The sequence below is a fragment of the Bactrocera neohumeralis genome, chromosome 5 (genome assembly GCF_024586455.1).
Source record: "Bactrocera neohumeralis isolate Rockhampton chromosome 5, APGP_CSIRO_Bneo_wtdbg2-racon-allhic-juicebox.fasta_v2, whole genome shotgun sequence".
Taxonomy (NCBI): domain Eukaryota; kingdom Metazoa; phylum Arthropoda; class Insecta; order Diptera; family Tephritidae; genus Bactrocera; species Bactrocera neohumeralis.
In genome coordinates this window covers 43,313,309-43,330,077 of record NC_065922.1, presented here as the reverse complement: position 1 = coordinate 43,330,077, position 16,769 = coordinate 43,313,309, and the positions used below count along the sequence as shown (strand labels likewise).

Genomic DNA, 16,769 nt, shown 5'->3' with positions numbered 1-16,769 from the left:
CTATTTCTTCAACAGAGTTGAGACGACTGGAGCAGAGTATGCAACGGGGGCGATCGCGGCAACACGGGCGACTGGAGCGCCGTACACAGCTGGAGCAGCAACGTGCGAGTAAGTGGCCACAGCTGGGGCGGAGTAAGCGGCGTGTGAGTAGGTGGCAACGGCAGGTGCGGCATAAGCGCTGTAGGCATATGGGGATGCAGCATAGGTGGCTACGGTGGGCACAGCCGAGTAGGTCAAAGGTGCCACGATACCGGGGTTAGCCTGGGCGACGGCGAATAGGAGAGCCAAGCAGATAAGGAACTGGAAAAAATGATAAAGTGTTATAAATATATCGGGTGATTTTTTAAGAGCTTGATAACTTTTTTAAAAAAAACGCATAAAATTTGCAAAATCTCATCGGTTCTTTATTTGAAACGTTAGATTGGTTCATGACATTTACTTTTTGAAGATAATTTCATTTAAATGTTGACCGCGGCTGCGTCTTAGGTGGTCCATTCGGAAAGTCCAATTTTGGGCAACTTTTTCGAGCATTTCGGCCGGAATAGCCCGAATTTCTTCGGAAATGTTGTCTTCCAAAGCTGGAATAGTTGCTGGCTTATTTCTGTAGACTTTAGACTTGACGTAGCCCCACCAAAAATAGTCTAAAGGCGTTAAAGCGCATGATCTTGGTGGCCAACTTACGGGTCCATTTCTTGAGATGAATTGTCCCTCAAAATGGCCATAGAATCGCGAGCTGTGTGGCATGTAGCGCCATCTTGTTGAAACCACATGTCACCCAAGTTCAGTTCTTCCATTTTTGGCAACAAAAAGTTTGTTAGCATCGAACGATAGCGATCGCCATTCACCGTAACGTTGCGTCCAACAGCATCTTTGAAAAAATACGGTCCAATGATTCCACCAGCGTACAAACCACACCAAACAGTGCATTTTTCGGGATGCATGGGCAGTTGGCCACCAAGATGCGATTTAACGCCTTTAGACTATTTTTTGTGGGGCTACGTCAAGTCTAAAGTCTACAGAAATAAGCCAGCAACTATTCCAGCTTTGGAAGACAACATTTCCGAAGAAATTCGGGCTATTCCGGCCGAAATGCTCGAAAAAGTTGCCCAAAATTGGACTTTCCGAATGGACCACCTAAGACGCAGCCGCGGTCAACATTTAAATGAAATTATCTTCAAAAAGTAAATGTCATGAACCAATCTAACGTTTCAAATAAAGAACCGATGAGATTTTGCAAATTTTATGCGTTTTTTTTTTAAAAAAAGTTATCAAGCTCTTAAAAAATCACCCGATATATATATTAGAGGGATGTGTGGATTGCTTACTTTCATTTTGTTGTAGTTTGTTTGTGCTTTGTTAACAGCTGATACTGAACTAATGACATTCAAAGCTCAGAATGAGCAATTTATAGCAAATTTTCGCTGCTGAGAATTGTCACTTATGGCTTAGACTAAACATTAAATTTAAGTGTGGTGTCTGTAAGTATGTGTGTATTAGATTTTTTATAATTAAGCCTAATAAACTGAATAATGATAGTTTGTTGTGGCTACTTATTACTTGTTTACTCATGACTTTCAATCATGAATGGAAAACAGAAGAATTCAAACATTGTCCGTGCGTCAACACCTTTTTTGAGTTTTCAAAAGTGTTCAATGAGCAAACTGTTTTCGTAATGAAGGAGCATTGTACAATATTGTTTTAATTGATATGCGTAGTAATGGGATTATTTGTCTCCCAGCAATCCCTACAGCATATTATAAAAATGTGGATTCGAACAAAACTCGCGAGGGTAAACTGAAGGAGCTGATTGAACTTAGTGGCTACACTTTTGAAGGCTGTAATTCAAAAACAATTTGAAATATCGATTTAAATTTTTCGATTTTAAATTCCACATTGTCTTTATTTTATTTTTTTCAATTTCTCACTCTGTTTGATCCTTAAAAAGCATATAGTAATCATTAATGATAAGAAAAGGTTGATACAGTTAATTTAGATTTCATGCAATCAATGGATATCGAAAAGATATATGTATGTATATATATATATATATATATATATATATATATGTATATATATATATGTATAAGTATGTGATTAGCGAATAAAGAAGAACTCGTGTCTAGTTATAATTAAATTGTTAAGGGCATGACTAAGCATAATAACCGCCAAAAAATTCCAATGCAATTTGCAATGCTTGATTAGATGTGTTTGGAGTACAATTGCGAATATACTAAATGTATGTATCAGTAGATGTGTCTTAATTACACGTCCATAGTAGTCTAGTGTGGCTGCGGAAATCAAAATTATAAAGAAAAAAATTGTAAATTAAAAAAATAAATGGATGCATTTTTTAAATTGCAAACGGTTGCAGTTTTGCTATAAATTTCCAACTCTCAACTTCAATAGCTATCTGTTTCAAGGCATTTGTGGACCTAACAAATCAAGCTACAAGCACTCCAACAAAATGAAAGTAAGTATGGCATATTACTCTCAATGTTGAAAATGTGTTTATATCCTATGTACTAATTTACAGTTCCTCATCTGCTTGGCTCTGCTCTTCGCCGTCGCCCAGGCTAACCCTGGCATCGTCGCTCCATTGACTTACTCGGCTGTGCCCAGAGTTGCAACTTATGCTACGTCTCCATACACGGCTTACTCAGCTTATGCAGCTCCTGCTGTCAGCATATACCGCGCTCCAATTGCACGCGTCGCTGCCGTAGCTCCCGCTGTACGAGTCGCCTATAGCGCCCCAGTGGTTTCTACGCTTTTGAAATAGAGTTGCTGTTTATGGTTTTTATTTTGTTGCTGAAACTGCTTTGTTCCTGGATCGGATATTATGTTAATAAATTTATATTTTTAAAGCATTTAACTTATATATTTTGTGTACAAATAAATCTACAGCTGACAGTTTAGGCTTAGTACGAGTATATATAGGGCACTATATGTACTATAAAACCCCAAGATATTTCAAGCAAAATCATCCTAAGCACATTTTCATTTTGATGGGTTTGAAATTGCGGCTTTTGAGGTTCTGAGAACCCAGATGTGATTGTCGAAAAGCAAATGCATCCACAACGAGTCACCGTCTGGTGTGTATTTTGGACTGGCAGCATAATTACACCCGACTATTTTGAAAATGAGGCTGGTTAAGCAGTGACTGTAACTAGTGCTCGATATCGCGACATATAACCCAGTTCCTCTTGCCGAAATTGGAAGATATTGATGTGACCAATATGTCGAGCAATAAGACGGTGCCATATGTCATACAGCCCGTGAAACACTTCAATTACTGCATGAGACATTTCCAGGTCGTGTATTCTCTCGTTTTGGAGATCAGAATTTGGCCCTATATCATGTTATTTAACACCATTTCATTAATTTTTATGGGGTTATTTAAAATCACAGATCTATAGTAACACCACTAATCACAACCACGCGTGCTTTAAAGGAGGATATCCAACGTTGCATCAATGACACCACATCCATCAATAGCCACATTTATGCAGAATAGTCTGGAAAATTTCGACAAACGAGTGCGTATATATATGGAAAACCGTGGAGGCCATTTGCCCGTTAAGTTATTCCATAAATAACCCCATCCCATGAATTTTATGACTCAATAAAATAATTACAATCGAAAGAATAAAAACTGTGTTTTCTGTTTAATGCCAATCTTGATTTTGGGACACCTTTTATATACATATGGATGTACAATTAATTGTGACGAAGAAGTTTAAATTTTTTTTGCCGAACTAATTATAAAAGTTGAGAGTGATTACATTTTTCGACAGAAATATTTGAAATATGTTTATGTATTGAGTATCCTTATTTTTATGACAGACACCAAATTAATTCAGAAGGAATACCTTTTAATGACAGTGTATTCTCTTGCCTAATATGCACGAAATCAAGGCAAATCTTCCCCTTGTCTCCATATACTTATTATATGGATTTTGAGACATCCGCTACATATATTGGTCAATCTGTGAGACTTCTTAATGAGAGAGCCTCTATTTTGGGTGAGAATCTTCTTCTTAATTAGCGTAGACACCGCTTACGCGATTATAGCCGAGTTAACAACAGCGCGCCAGTCGTTTCTCCTTTTCGCTACGTGGCGCCAATTGGATATTCCAAGCGTAGCCAGGTCCTTCTCCACTTGGTCCTTCCAACGGAGTGGAGGTCTTCCTCTTCCTCTGCTTCCCCCGGCGGGTACAGCGTCGAATACTTTCAGAGCTGGAGTGTTTTCGTCCATTCGGACAACATGACCTAGCCAGCGTAGCCGCTGTCTTTTAATTCGCTGAACTATGTCAATGTCGTCGTATATCTGGCACAGCTCATCGTTCCATCGAATGCGATATTCGCCGTGGCCAACGCGCAAAGGACCATACATCTTTCGCAGAACCTTTCTCTCGAAAACTCGCAACGTCGACTCATCAGTTGTTGACATCGTCCAAGCCTCTGCACCATATAGCAGGACGGGAATTATGAGCGACTTATAGAGTTTGGCTTTTTTTCGTCGAGAGAGGACTTTACTTTTCAATTGCCTACTCAGTCCGAAGTAGCACCTGTTGGCAAGAGTTATCCTGCGTTGGATTTCCAGGCTGACATTGATGGTGGTGTTAATACTGGTTCCTAAATAGACGAAATTATCTACAACTTCAAAGTTATGACTGTCAACAGTGACGTGAGTGCCAAGTCGCGAGTGCGACGACTGTTTGTTTGATGACAGGAGATATTTCGTCTTGCCCTCGTTCACTGCCAGACCCATTTGTTTTGCTTTCTTGTCCAGCCTGGAGAAAGCAGAACTAACGGCGCGGGTGTTGAGGCCGATGATATCAATATCGTCGGCATACGCCAGCAGCTGTACACTCTTATAAAAGATGGTACCTTCTCTATTAAGTTCTGCAGCTCGAACTATTTTGGGTGAGAATACCAAAATGAAATATACATACATACATATATATTGTATATTCATATATAGTATACCAAAGTTTAATGCAAAAGATGTGCCATATCAATTCACGAACTACCTCAGCTCTCATATAAATGATCAAGATGACGACACGAGTTGAACTCCCTGTGACCCCGCCTCCTAATAGGTATAATGTATATGTCTTCCATCCCATTTTAGCTATGTTACCTAAATTTGCACTCCTAAAGTCACTTCGCCAACATCTTGCGACATCGTGAAATAGGTGAAATCGGATGATAACCACTTCCATCCCTCATATAACGGTTTTATTTAGAATTGAAATACAAACCGATGATTTATAATTGATCAGTTATTATAAATTGAAATTATAACGCTTTACCATTAATTAATTTAGCACTAAGAACTTCTCCTCACATTTCCTTCTGTGTATTAAATACACTTATGAAAATACTTTAAAGAAATTTAGAGAGAATGTAATAGATGGTAAGATGGTATTCTTTCAATGTATCTAACTTCCATACATCGAATAAGATAGTTGTCGTCTCACAGTTTCTTTATAAAGTAATTTTGGTAAATCTGTAACTTCGTTAAAAGACAACACACTTTCGACTTAATTACTTTTGGTTCAAAAAATTCACGAAGTTTATCGCATTTCGCTTGCTCCGGTATCCCAGTATATTGACTTTCATGCCTATTGTGGATTTTTAACCATATTTAATTTCAGACTAAGATTGTGTGACCATGTCTTACAAGTAAATATATATTTTTTGGTTATTGGGTTTGACTCTAAACTCTGACTCTGACTTTCGGACATCAATTACTGAAACTATGTGGGCAAAGTTCCAAAAAGCATGTCTTAATTTTCGTAAAAAGGGGTTCAAATAAGATCCAGTATTATAAAACGTGGCATAATTCCACCGAAAAAAAAATTAACTTGGTGGAAATTACGTAGTAAAAATAAAATTTACGGGTTGAAAACTAAATTTTTTTACCAACTATGGAAAAGTGTAGACAAGAACAACAAAATTTTATGATTTTCTTTTCGCTTTATAATTTATTGCAACAATATCCTTTACAATGCACATTCGTCAACTGTTTACTTCTTCTTCAACAAAGTGGACACCAAGGGAGCGGAGTAGGTGACTGGAGCAACTGGAGCCACTGAAGCTACTGAGGCGACTGGAGCGCTGTAGACAGCAGGGGCAGCAACATGAGAGTAAGTGGCCACAGCGGGGGCGGAGTAAGCGGCGTGTGAGTAGGTGGCGACAGCAGGAGCAGCATAGGTGGAGTAAGCGGCATAAGGAGCGGCGGCATAGGGAGCGGCGGCATAGGTGGTATAGGCGGGCACAGCAGCGGCGGAGTAAGTCAAAGGAGCCACCAAACCGGGATTGGCCTGAGCGACGGCGAAGAGGAGAGCCAAGCAGATGAGGAACTGTAAGAAAAGAAGAAAAGGAGTTATAAATTGTTTACATTACAACTTCAATCCGATTGAAATAAATTGGCAGACTTCTTGTAGAGTACACTTACTTTCATTTTGTTAGAGGTTGCTGTTAATTGACTGCTGTGAGTTAACTGATATCAATTACGATTCTGCGAGCATATTTTATAGCAAAATTTTGCCACGCTAGAACCCGACTTTTGGTGGTTTAGCATTAAATTCGGATAGAATGGTTAATAAGAGCACACGCCTACAATATTTCCAAGCTGTAAGCTCTGGTTTACACATTTTTTGATACAAATATATGGTAAACGTACATACATAGTACCACATGTATTTCTGTGTGTGTGTGGCTTGTTAGAGTTCGACATAAACATACCGGTTTCAATTGTGGCAAAATTTCTCAATACATACAAATACTTATACGAAAGTTCAATGGAAAGTTATGTTGTTCAATTTTTCACGGTGTCATTATTACCTATGTATGTACATACCTTCATGGCATGATGATATTACAAAATGATTGCATATTTGTGTTTGTATGTGTTGTGTTCGCAATAATTCTTAAAAATTTATAAATAATGTATATTTCTCCAAATACATTACGATAACAAAAACAATTAATTATTTTTCTCTTTGATTTAATTTTTTATATTATTACACGATGACAAACAATATTTTCGGTTTTCCCAGTTGGAATAAATATTAATAAAATTCGGTATGCAAAATATGTTATTTCGTAGGTTGCTTTTATATTTTTATCGAGGTTTGGCAACTCTAGAGTTGTAATCTAACAACTCGCAACTTTTGACATTTTTTGTGTTATACAAACTCAGAAAGTATTGATATACGAGCGCTGTTTGTATTGCTTACAGTAACTTAAAATACTCTTCTTGGCTAAAAACTTAAATCACAACGAACATTTTCACGCAATAACTTTTTATAAGTTTCGCCGTGGATTATCAGTTGGTGTAGCGCAACAATGGTTCGCACGCTTCCATTCTGGAAATTTCGAAATTTCGATTTACACTGATCAAAATTTTACACTGATGGAATAATGTCTCTGGCGGAAAAATGGCAAAAAGTGATCGACCAAAATGTTACATATTTGTTTATTAATTTATAGGTATATATACAAATAAAATAAGTAGAAATTTGACTAGAAATGCGAAAAAACTTTTTCGACAACCAATAAAATTAAATTGCTATCATATAAAACAATAATTTATATTCTTATTCCAGTCAAAGGTCAAACGATTTCTTTGCTTAACTTTTTAGAACGAAATAAGTTAAGAACCCATAAAAAATTGCTCCCGAAAATTTACAAAACCGTAATGAAATATTTATACAGGCATAAAAGAGCTATTAAAACAACATTATAAAATGCTCTTTCATTACGAAAATTGTTAGCTTTGAAAACTTAAAAAAGGTATTGACATACTGATAATGTTTGAATTCTTCTATTTACCATTCATAATTCAAAATCATAAGTAAACAATTAAAATGTACCCACAACAAACTATCATTATTGAGCTTATTAAGTTTGCTTATGAAAAATCTAATACACACATACTCTAATTACACATACATACAGACACCACACTTCAATTTAATGTTTAGTCTAAGCCATAAGTGACAATTGAACTTCTTGTACCGCAAACAAGATTTATTTCCTTACAATTCTCAGCAACGAAAATTTGCTATAAATTGCTCATTCTGAGTTTTGAATGTCATTAGTTCAGTATCAGCTGTTAACAAAGCACAAACAAACTACAACAAAATGAAAGTAAGCAATCCACACATCCTTCCAATATTTCTTTATATATTTATAACATTCCATAACTCTTTTCCAGTTCCTTATCTGCTTGGCTCTCCTCTTCGCCGTCGCCCAGGCTAACCCCGGTATCGTGGCACCTTTGACCTACTCGGCTGTGCCCACCGTAGCCACCTATGCTGCATCCCCATATGCCTACGCCGCACCTGCCGTTGCCACCTACTCACACGCCGCTTACTCCGCCCCAGCTGTGGCCACTTACTCGCACGTTGCTGCTCCAGCTGTGTACAGCGCTCCAGTTGCTCGTGTTGCTGCGGTCGCCCCTGTTGCATACTCTGCTCCAGTCGTCTCAACTCTGTTGAAGAAATAGAGGACTTTGTTTTTTGAATTTTTCTAAATAATGTTTTTTGTTGATGGACCTGTGAATAAATGTTGATTAAGTGATATACATATACTTGTATATATGTAGAAAAATATATTTTTTATTATTTGCGTTGAAAAATACTCTCGGAAATATATCATATTTAGATCTGTTAGTAGTTGCGATAAGAATGGACGTTTAGTTTTCTGATAGTTTCATAGTTATTATATAACACTTATGTATATATGTATGTACATATGTACATATTAAAAGTATTAATTATCTAAGACAGTGTGTTAATTACGACCTCAAAAGCTGCCTCAGCGTAAAGCCTAAAAATCTTAAAAAATAAAATGAGATTAACTAAGGATTTTGAAGTAGTTCGTTTAAAATCTAAACTAGGTACTACTTTGACGGCCGAAAAAATGTCAATCTCACCACTTAATTTTTATATAATAAATGAGTGAATATATTTTAGATCATATTCATGAGCAACATTTTGATAATATTTTGTGAATTTTACGTAAAAAATTTCGCCGAAAAACACCTCCTCGTGGTGGTCATCATAAAAAACGATGGATTTATCTAAAATTAAAAGATCTATTTTTTTTCGGTTAGTAGATGAGTATAAGTAGTAAATAGTCGAAGGATATGAAGAAATATTTTTATAATACTCAAGTTCATGTATATAAAATTGCTTTATTTGCTCTCCGAATCGGATTAGGTTATTGCCAAAGACAACGTTACAATATCCGAATATTCTGTACAGATCAGACTATTATAGCATACAGCTGATGACTGATTTTTAATACAAATATTTTGGTGAATTAATTTTAATTATTAAAAGTCGTTATGATGATTAGATTACATTTAACAATATTATAAAATATATGATTTATTAGTTCCTCGCTATAAAAAATATGCTTGTATATATGATTTCAATGGCGTTGGCGGAAAGCGGAAAATAAAATTGATGTTTTTTTACTAAAATGTCTTTAAATCCTTGCATGATCCAGCATGTATATATACATACTGGGTACTTAATATTACCCTACAAGGAACACTCTTTATTAAATTAATTTATACTTTGTCCTTTTCCTACAGGATTTTTGGGTATGATATTACTCTTGCAGGCGAAGCATGCGGATTGGATGGGGAAATAATTTAATTAAAAATCATATTAGCCACTTTCCCAATTTCTTAAGTATTTTTTCAACGCCTTTTTAAGGTATTGGTGGTCCGCTACGATAAGAAGTATTTTTAAGCCTCATTACCATATATGTAGGTGCGATTACTGTGCTATGTTAGCTATAAGACGTAGTCGTCCGATGAACAATTTTTGTTTTTACTTATGCATATTTGATATATTTTTGGTAAAATTTCATAGCGCTAACTCACGGGAAGTATTTATGACCGCGGCTTCATACAAACCGAACCACTGTGCAATGTTACGAATATTCGAATAATATTAATCACTCAATATTCATACGAACGTTTTCAATTTACTAATTGGTTTTCGAGTTATTTTAAGAGCCCTACTCTGTGTCTTTGGGGTTTGAGAAAATCGATGTTTTTTTGCATATTTCTTACCCTAATAAATATATGATTGAAAGCATGTTGGTTTATGGTATATCAAACCAAACCCGGCCATACGCTGACTTTAACGTCGTTCAGCCAACTGTTTGTTTTTCCAAAAGTAGTGTCTTTTTAATTTTGGCACGGTTCTGACAAAACTGTAAAATATGCGAAGTCTCTAAACAGTTGCTGATTCAGAAAACTAACCTAGAAAACAAAAATTTGGGTTTTCTGTAAGTTTAAGAAGTAGTAATTGATAAATTAGAAACAAATTTTGTGGAAATAACATGTGCAGTTTCTACCCTGATCCGGTGTATTAAGTTTTCTGTGAAGCTTGTAACATTCAGAGAGTAGCGGCGGGGATACTACTACTGTGATCAAATTGAAAGGTGAATTTTATCCATTTCATCTCCTTCAAAGTAATCCTCTTCCGCTGTACTGCACTTATGCCAACGAATTTTTCAGTTATCATAGCACTTGGAAGAATCCTTCATCAGAGTCGTCTTCGATTCAGCTTTTATATTCTCAATTGAGTCAAAACGTGTTCTCGTAGTGGTCATGTGAGTTTGCTGAATAGCCAGAAGTTACACGAAGGTAAATCAGGCGAATGCGATGGTTGAGGCACGATATTAGTTGAAAATGTGGCGAAATGATCACGAATAACCAATGCAGTATGAGATGGTGCATTATCGTACTTCTTTGTTCAATAAATTCAGACACAGTAAAAATCGAAGAGTTCACTTTTAGAGCCTCACAAAACGTCGTGTATCTCAAATACTAATGAAAATTTTTACGTGAAATTTAGCAAAGATGTCACTAGCAGCACTACGAACTTACAGAAAAAAACATTTACCGATTCGAAAAACACAGGAAGTATAAATTAAAAATTCACCTTTCAATTTGATCATAGTAGTATGAATATACTATATAAGAAGTATTAGTTATCTGTGACACTGTGGGAATTACCACCACAAACACTGAGACAGCTTATAAAGCCTAAAGTTTGAATTAGTTAATTGAAAAACTAAACAAGGTAATCAACTAATCAACAAATATAGGTTGCTTAATCTAAATTTTTTTATCCTATGATTTAATGGAGGGTAAAGCGTTACTTCATCATTTCTCGTTAACAATTCGTAAACTTATGTCTCAGAACCCCTCCCTACAGACAGTGATATAAAATTTCTTAAAATCATATTAAAATTGTTTGAAGAAACTACGCTTAAACTTTATAAGCACAACGAATTTCCGATCCAATAATGAATACAAATAGGTCAAAAAGGCTAGACCTACAAAGAGGCCCTTAATATCATTCGAGGAGTGTATACTAAGAAAAATCTTTCTACAATCCGAGTAAGCCGGCCAGCGAGCCGCCCATTGACATTCAGGGGGTCGAATATGTACGACTAATCCAGCTGTTAGAGCCGCCTACGTGTGAAGAAATGAGAGAACTGAGAGTTTCACAATGTGTTAAGAACGGAGGAAAACCTTAACCAAAAGCTGATGGACCCACTCATGTGTTCAGGGATAAACACACGACGTGGGAAACTGAATTTTCACCTAACCTAAATACTGAGTGGGTGTGGATGCTTTAGAAGATATCTGTTCCAATTCCATTATGACGTTAGTGCGATTTATTTTTTCAGTAGCCTCTTAAGGGAAGATTTTAAATTTACACTTACACTTTTCTTACAAGATTAAGAGACTTAAATGTCTTTTTCTGTACCATGAAGTAAAGTTGTTCCATGACATGTACATGAGTTAGGCATAGGTTGGGTTCCAAACTCCGGGTTTTGATGCTTTTCCCTCATAAAAACAAACGATTATCATTTTCAAAATTTGGTCAAGGTTTAGCTTGACGAAAATTATTCGGACTCTCCACCAGGAAAATCAACCATCAAGCATTGATATGCTAAGTTTAGACGTCCAAAAGAAGTTATTGCCGACGAAAACATCAAAAGAGATCACAAACCAATTTTGGATGACCGTAAAATGAAGTTGAGATAACAGATACTCTACAGAAAACCTCAAAAGTCGGCTGGCAAGGTCATGACGTGTGGAGTGCGCATGGAATAATTTTTATTGACTACCTGAAAAAGGAAGGACTATCAACAGCAAATATTACTATCATTATTGGAAAGCTTTAAGGCCGAAATCGTTGAAAAACTATTTCATTTGAAGAAAAAAATGCTGTTTCACCATGACATTGCACCGTGTCACAAGTCAGTGAAAACGAAGACAAAAATTCATGAATTGGGATTCGAACTGCTTCATCGTATTCTCCAGATATGGCCCCCGCGACTATTTCCTTTTCGAAATAATTTTTCGAATGAAGAGATGATCGACGAAATTAAGGCCTATTTAGAAGCAAAGGATAAATCGTCTTACAAAAATGGTATCCAAAAGTAGTAATAAGATAATTAGTATATCACCTTTGAAGGGAATTATGTTGAATAGAAAAAAAGAGTTTTGCAAAACAAAAATATGTTTTACCATGGTGGGCAGGGAACTTTTCAATTGATGTATTATAACCTTGCGTAAATGTGTATTTTGTTGGTGGAGGTAATAAAAATACACGTTCATATAAATTTACAACTTAATCAACATTTATTCACAGGTCCATCAACAAAAAGCATTATTTAGAAAAATCCAAAAAACAAAGTCCTCTATTTCTTCAACAGAGTTGAGACGACTGGAGCAGAGTATGCAACGGGGGCGACCGCGGCCACACGGGCGACTGGAGCGCTGTACACAGCTGGAGCAGCAACGTGCGAGTAAGTGGCCACAGCTGGGGCGGAGTAAGCGGCGTGTGAGTAGGTGGCAACGGCAGGTGCGGCATAAGCGCTGTAGGCATATGGGGATGCAGCATAGGTGGCTACGGTGGGCACAGCCGAGTAGGTCAAAGGTGCCACGATACCGGGGTTAGCCTGGGCGACGGCGAAGAGGAGAGCCAAGCAGATAAGGAACTGGAAAAGAGTTATGGAATGTTATAAATATATAAAGAAATATTGGAAGGATGTGTGGATTGCTTACTTTCATTTTGTTGTAGTTTGTTTGTGCTTTGTTAACAGCTGATACTGAACTAATGACATTCAAAACTCAGAATGAGCAATTTATAGCAAATTTTCGTTGATGAGAATTGTAAGGAAATAAATCTTGTTTGCGATACATGAAGTTCAATTGCCACCCAAATATTTTTTAATGTGGTGTCTGTGTGTGCGTCTACGTACTCGTTTTTCTCCACTTGAACATGATGAAATTAACAACTGTTCACTGTACAGTTCTTGCTTGCCCACTAATGGTTGTGAATTGTTTTTGGAAAAGAGAATAATACCTAAGCACATACATATATTGTATGTACATCATCAAATAAAGAAATATATTTTTCTTTCAAATCGCGAATACTATATAAGCACGGATTTTTATATTTATTTCGAAATACGAGCATATTCCACGAAGCCGACTGCCGGATATCAAAGAAGGGGGATGGTTAAATTGCTGTATTTTGGAAGAGCATTATACTATTTTCTAACATATTTCTTTAAATGTAATAAAGAAAATTCAAAAATGTAAGACGCCAAAACGTTAATGCGGTAGTTTTGAAGTTTTGAAGCGTTTAGTGTGCCGTCTTCGACATATTCGGCCCGAATATTGCGAAGATGAAAGTTGACGTTTGTTGCACGATAATACGCTGTCCCATCGATCGACGCTTGTGACCGATTATTTGACCAAAAATCACATTTTAACCATTAACCACTCTTCGTATTCACCTGATATGGCACCGTGCCGAAAAAACCATTTGTTCTGTTTTTTTTAAGACCTGTTTACTTTGGAACGCAGCTTGTAAATCAAAATTTGGCACATATCACATATACTATAAAACATTCGAGATAATCAGATTGATTTTAATATAAATATTTATAGTACGCAGTAAAAGGTATTAACAGAACTAAGTAAGTCTATGATCATTAATAAAAGCTAAAGATATGTGGGAAAAAATTTGAAAAAGTGGGCAACAGGGTGAAAATGAATGAAATCGCGTTATAACTCCTTATACTTTCCTTATAACGGTACTGTTAAAAATTAAAATTAAAACTTTTACACACTCCTATGTCACATTGTGAAAATGGACGACATCGGACTACAAACGCTCCTACTTTCTATAAAAAAAAAATTATAAATTCCTTTTGATTCTTTCACTTTACGATATACAAATGAAGAGGCAATTAATATAACGAAATTAAACTTAGCATATTTGAAGTATGGTATGTATAGCCTTTGAACTATACCAGACAGTGGTCAAAAATTGTTCAATGCGAACACCTGTATCCAAGATTACTTTTTACAGAAAATATCGATCTATATGCGAGATATACGAATAATAATTGAAATTCAGAGAAAATTCGTTCCTGATGTCTAAAATGGATTGAAGCGAATATATCGGTCAATATATTAGTTATCTTAATAAAATGGAGTGAGCGTGTTTTACTCATATCAGTCTAGTATCTTTGCACCTAAAATGGATAAAATTGGTCAAAAACTTGAGCTAGTTCCCATATAACTAACAACAAGATTTCCATATCATTGGGATGGTATGTGAGGCACCTTAATGAAACCCAGGGAACATTAGAATATACAAATATACGACTTCGAATGGTAAAATAAAAAAAATGGTCCAGCGATGTTAAATCACGCGATATTGGAGGTCACAAAGAGTTTCCTTCAATAGATTTATTGTTTCGTTGGCTGCATGTCATGTAACGCCATCTTGTTGGAAGCAATTTTTGCGCAAGTTTGGTTTAGTAGGCGGCAAATCTTACATAAATTTGATAGGCACAGATTCAAATGTTGTGTGACCCGAATATTCCGACCCCAGTACCTATAGTTGCTTTTGCCCGATAATATCGTTCAATGGTTTAGATATACAAGTGAAATTCCGCTCTGTGTGTCAAAAATAGGTTGAATCGGGTCAATACTTCCCTGCGCCCTCAAATAGGTAATATAAAGATTTTCGAACTTTCAGATGACCTTATACTGGATATATTGGCCAATATTTGAGTTATTTCAATGAAAATTCCAGGGAATATGTATTTTACTCATAACAGTATATGTATATTTGTGCCTAACATTACAATTGCGCGAAAACTCAACCTATACCCCATATAACTAATATCAGGATTTTCGAATATCCGACAGATTTTACTCCATATGATTGGCGATTATATGTGAGGTACCTTAACGAACTCCAGGGAACATTTTATTAGTAGATATTTATTTATAATAGTATTTACCATTGGAAAAAAAAGATAAAATCGAGTCAATACTACCTCCAACTCCCATATACTTCTTATAATGAATTTCATTCTTCCAGCAAGCTTTATTCCATACATACATATATGGCAAGTCAGTGAGTATTATTATACAAAAAAACTGCTTCAAAATATATTCTCGAGTATACCGGGGCAATGTCAAAATGAATTCAATCAGTCCGTCCATTTCTTTCCCCCCCAATATACCCGTTTAAATCATTCGAGTTGGTCAGAATGTGTAAAATTATAGTGAGACTAAATGGAAGAGTCCTTTTAACAAGGTTGCCATATTTTTTCATGAGTTTTTAATTCTTGAAAATAATGAAAAATAAAAAAGAGAAATAACCATTGCTGCGACCTATTGCAGCTCATATATTAAATAGTCATATTTGTAATAACAACGGAATATGATCCAAATTAAAAATGTTATTAACCTAAAAGAAATGAGCTCACGTGACCATTTTATATATCCAATTTTTCTGTTTTAATCTCAAATTTATTAAAAATTATTAGCTGATTACTTCTATTAATTTTTTCATTATTACAACAACAATTGATATTAATCTACACAATTAGCTTTTACCCTTGAATTACTTAGTGCAGTTCAACAGAGTTTTTGTGCTGGAAGCCAGTTATCAATTAAATCGCATTAATTTGTTTATACCACAACAACAACAACACGAATAGTTAAAAGTCATTTACCTGATTATTTACCAGCTACATTCGAGATTCATAAACGATTTATTGACAATCGAAGAAATCAAAAATAAAAAAAACACATACATACATACAAGTGTAAATATATACAACTACAATACAAATGTGTGCAATGCGTCTGCGCACACATTACGCGCTTTATGCTTGTCATTATTTTGATAGGCGTACTCGCGCCGTCAGCGCTCTGGGCACTCAACAAAAAACTTTTATAATTTCGTGCATGTATGTGTGTGTATGTGATCGTAAATACATGCGCATGCGCATTGTTTAGCCCTAATCGAGAGCATGTCGGTAAGCACAAGCATTTGATACGTTCGAGGGATTATCAGACCGGTTGGGTTCATGTGTGGGAGACAAAACATTGTCAAAAAGATATTTGTTAGAAGAATTTTCAATTGTTCGAAATCACAAACGGCACGACACATCCGCGTTCGCTATCCGGAACATTGACGCGAGCAATCACACAGATAGAAGTCTGCAAAAACTCAAATCCGCGACACATGTAGGGAAATAGCTAAGCTCTTACGATATAATCACAAACAACCGATTGAAAAATGAAAAAAAACAAGAACAGCAATAGCAATATGTCGCGTTGAAATGTACGTTTGAAGCTGATCAACTGCAGTGATAGAAGTTGACAAATAACGAGTGATCAAATACCG

At 35.9% G+C, this 16,769-nt stretch overlaps 2 protein-coding genes across 2 annotated transcripts; one reads left to right on the top strand and one right to left on the bottom strand.

The window, feature by feature from the left end:
- Nucleotides 1–13,151, bottom strand: LOC126759284 (cuticle protein 19.8-like). Its single transcript, XM_050474019.1, has 5 exons — nucleotides 13,115–13,151; nucleotides 12,751–13,047; nucleotides 8,373–8,564; nucleotides 6,050–6,365; nucleotides 1–236 (listed from the first exon to the last, which is right to left on the bottom strand). Exons 1-5 carry the CDS (start codon nucleotides 13,118–13,120, stop codon nucleotides 1–3), a joined length of 1,047 nt encoding a protein of 348 aa, XP_050329976.1. The 5' UTR covers nucleotides 13,121–13,151.
- LOC126760590 (cuticle protein 16.5-like) lies at nucleotides 8,126–8,541 on the top strand. The gene is made up of 2 exons (XM_050476335.1): nucleotides 8,126–8,157; nucleotides 8,225–8,541. The coding sequence occupies exons 1-2, from the start codon at nucleotides 8,152–8,154 to the stop codon at nucleotides 8,513–8,515; spliced, it is 297 nt and encodes a 98-aa protein (XP_050332292.1). The 5' UTR covers nucleotides 8,126–8,151; the 3' UTR covers nucleotides 8,516–8,541.
- Nucleotides 13,152–16,769: the final 3,618 nt, after the last annotated feature.

What these genes read in the sequence shown, in the direction of transcription:
- LOC126759284 (XM_050474019.1), bottom strand. An exon ending in TGGGGCGGAGTAAGCGGCGT is followed by an intron (nt 6,366 to 8,372) that starts GTGAGTAGGTGG and finishes CTTTTCTTACAG; the next exon opens with TTCCTCATCTGCTTGGCTCT. An exon ending in CTCCGCTCCCTTGGTGTCCA is followed by an intron (nt 237 to 6,049) that starts CTTTGTTGAAGA and finishes TCGTGGCACCTT; the next exon opens with TGACCTACTCGGCTGTGCCC.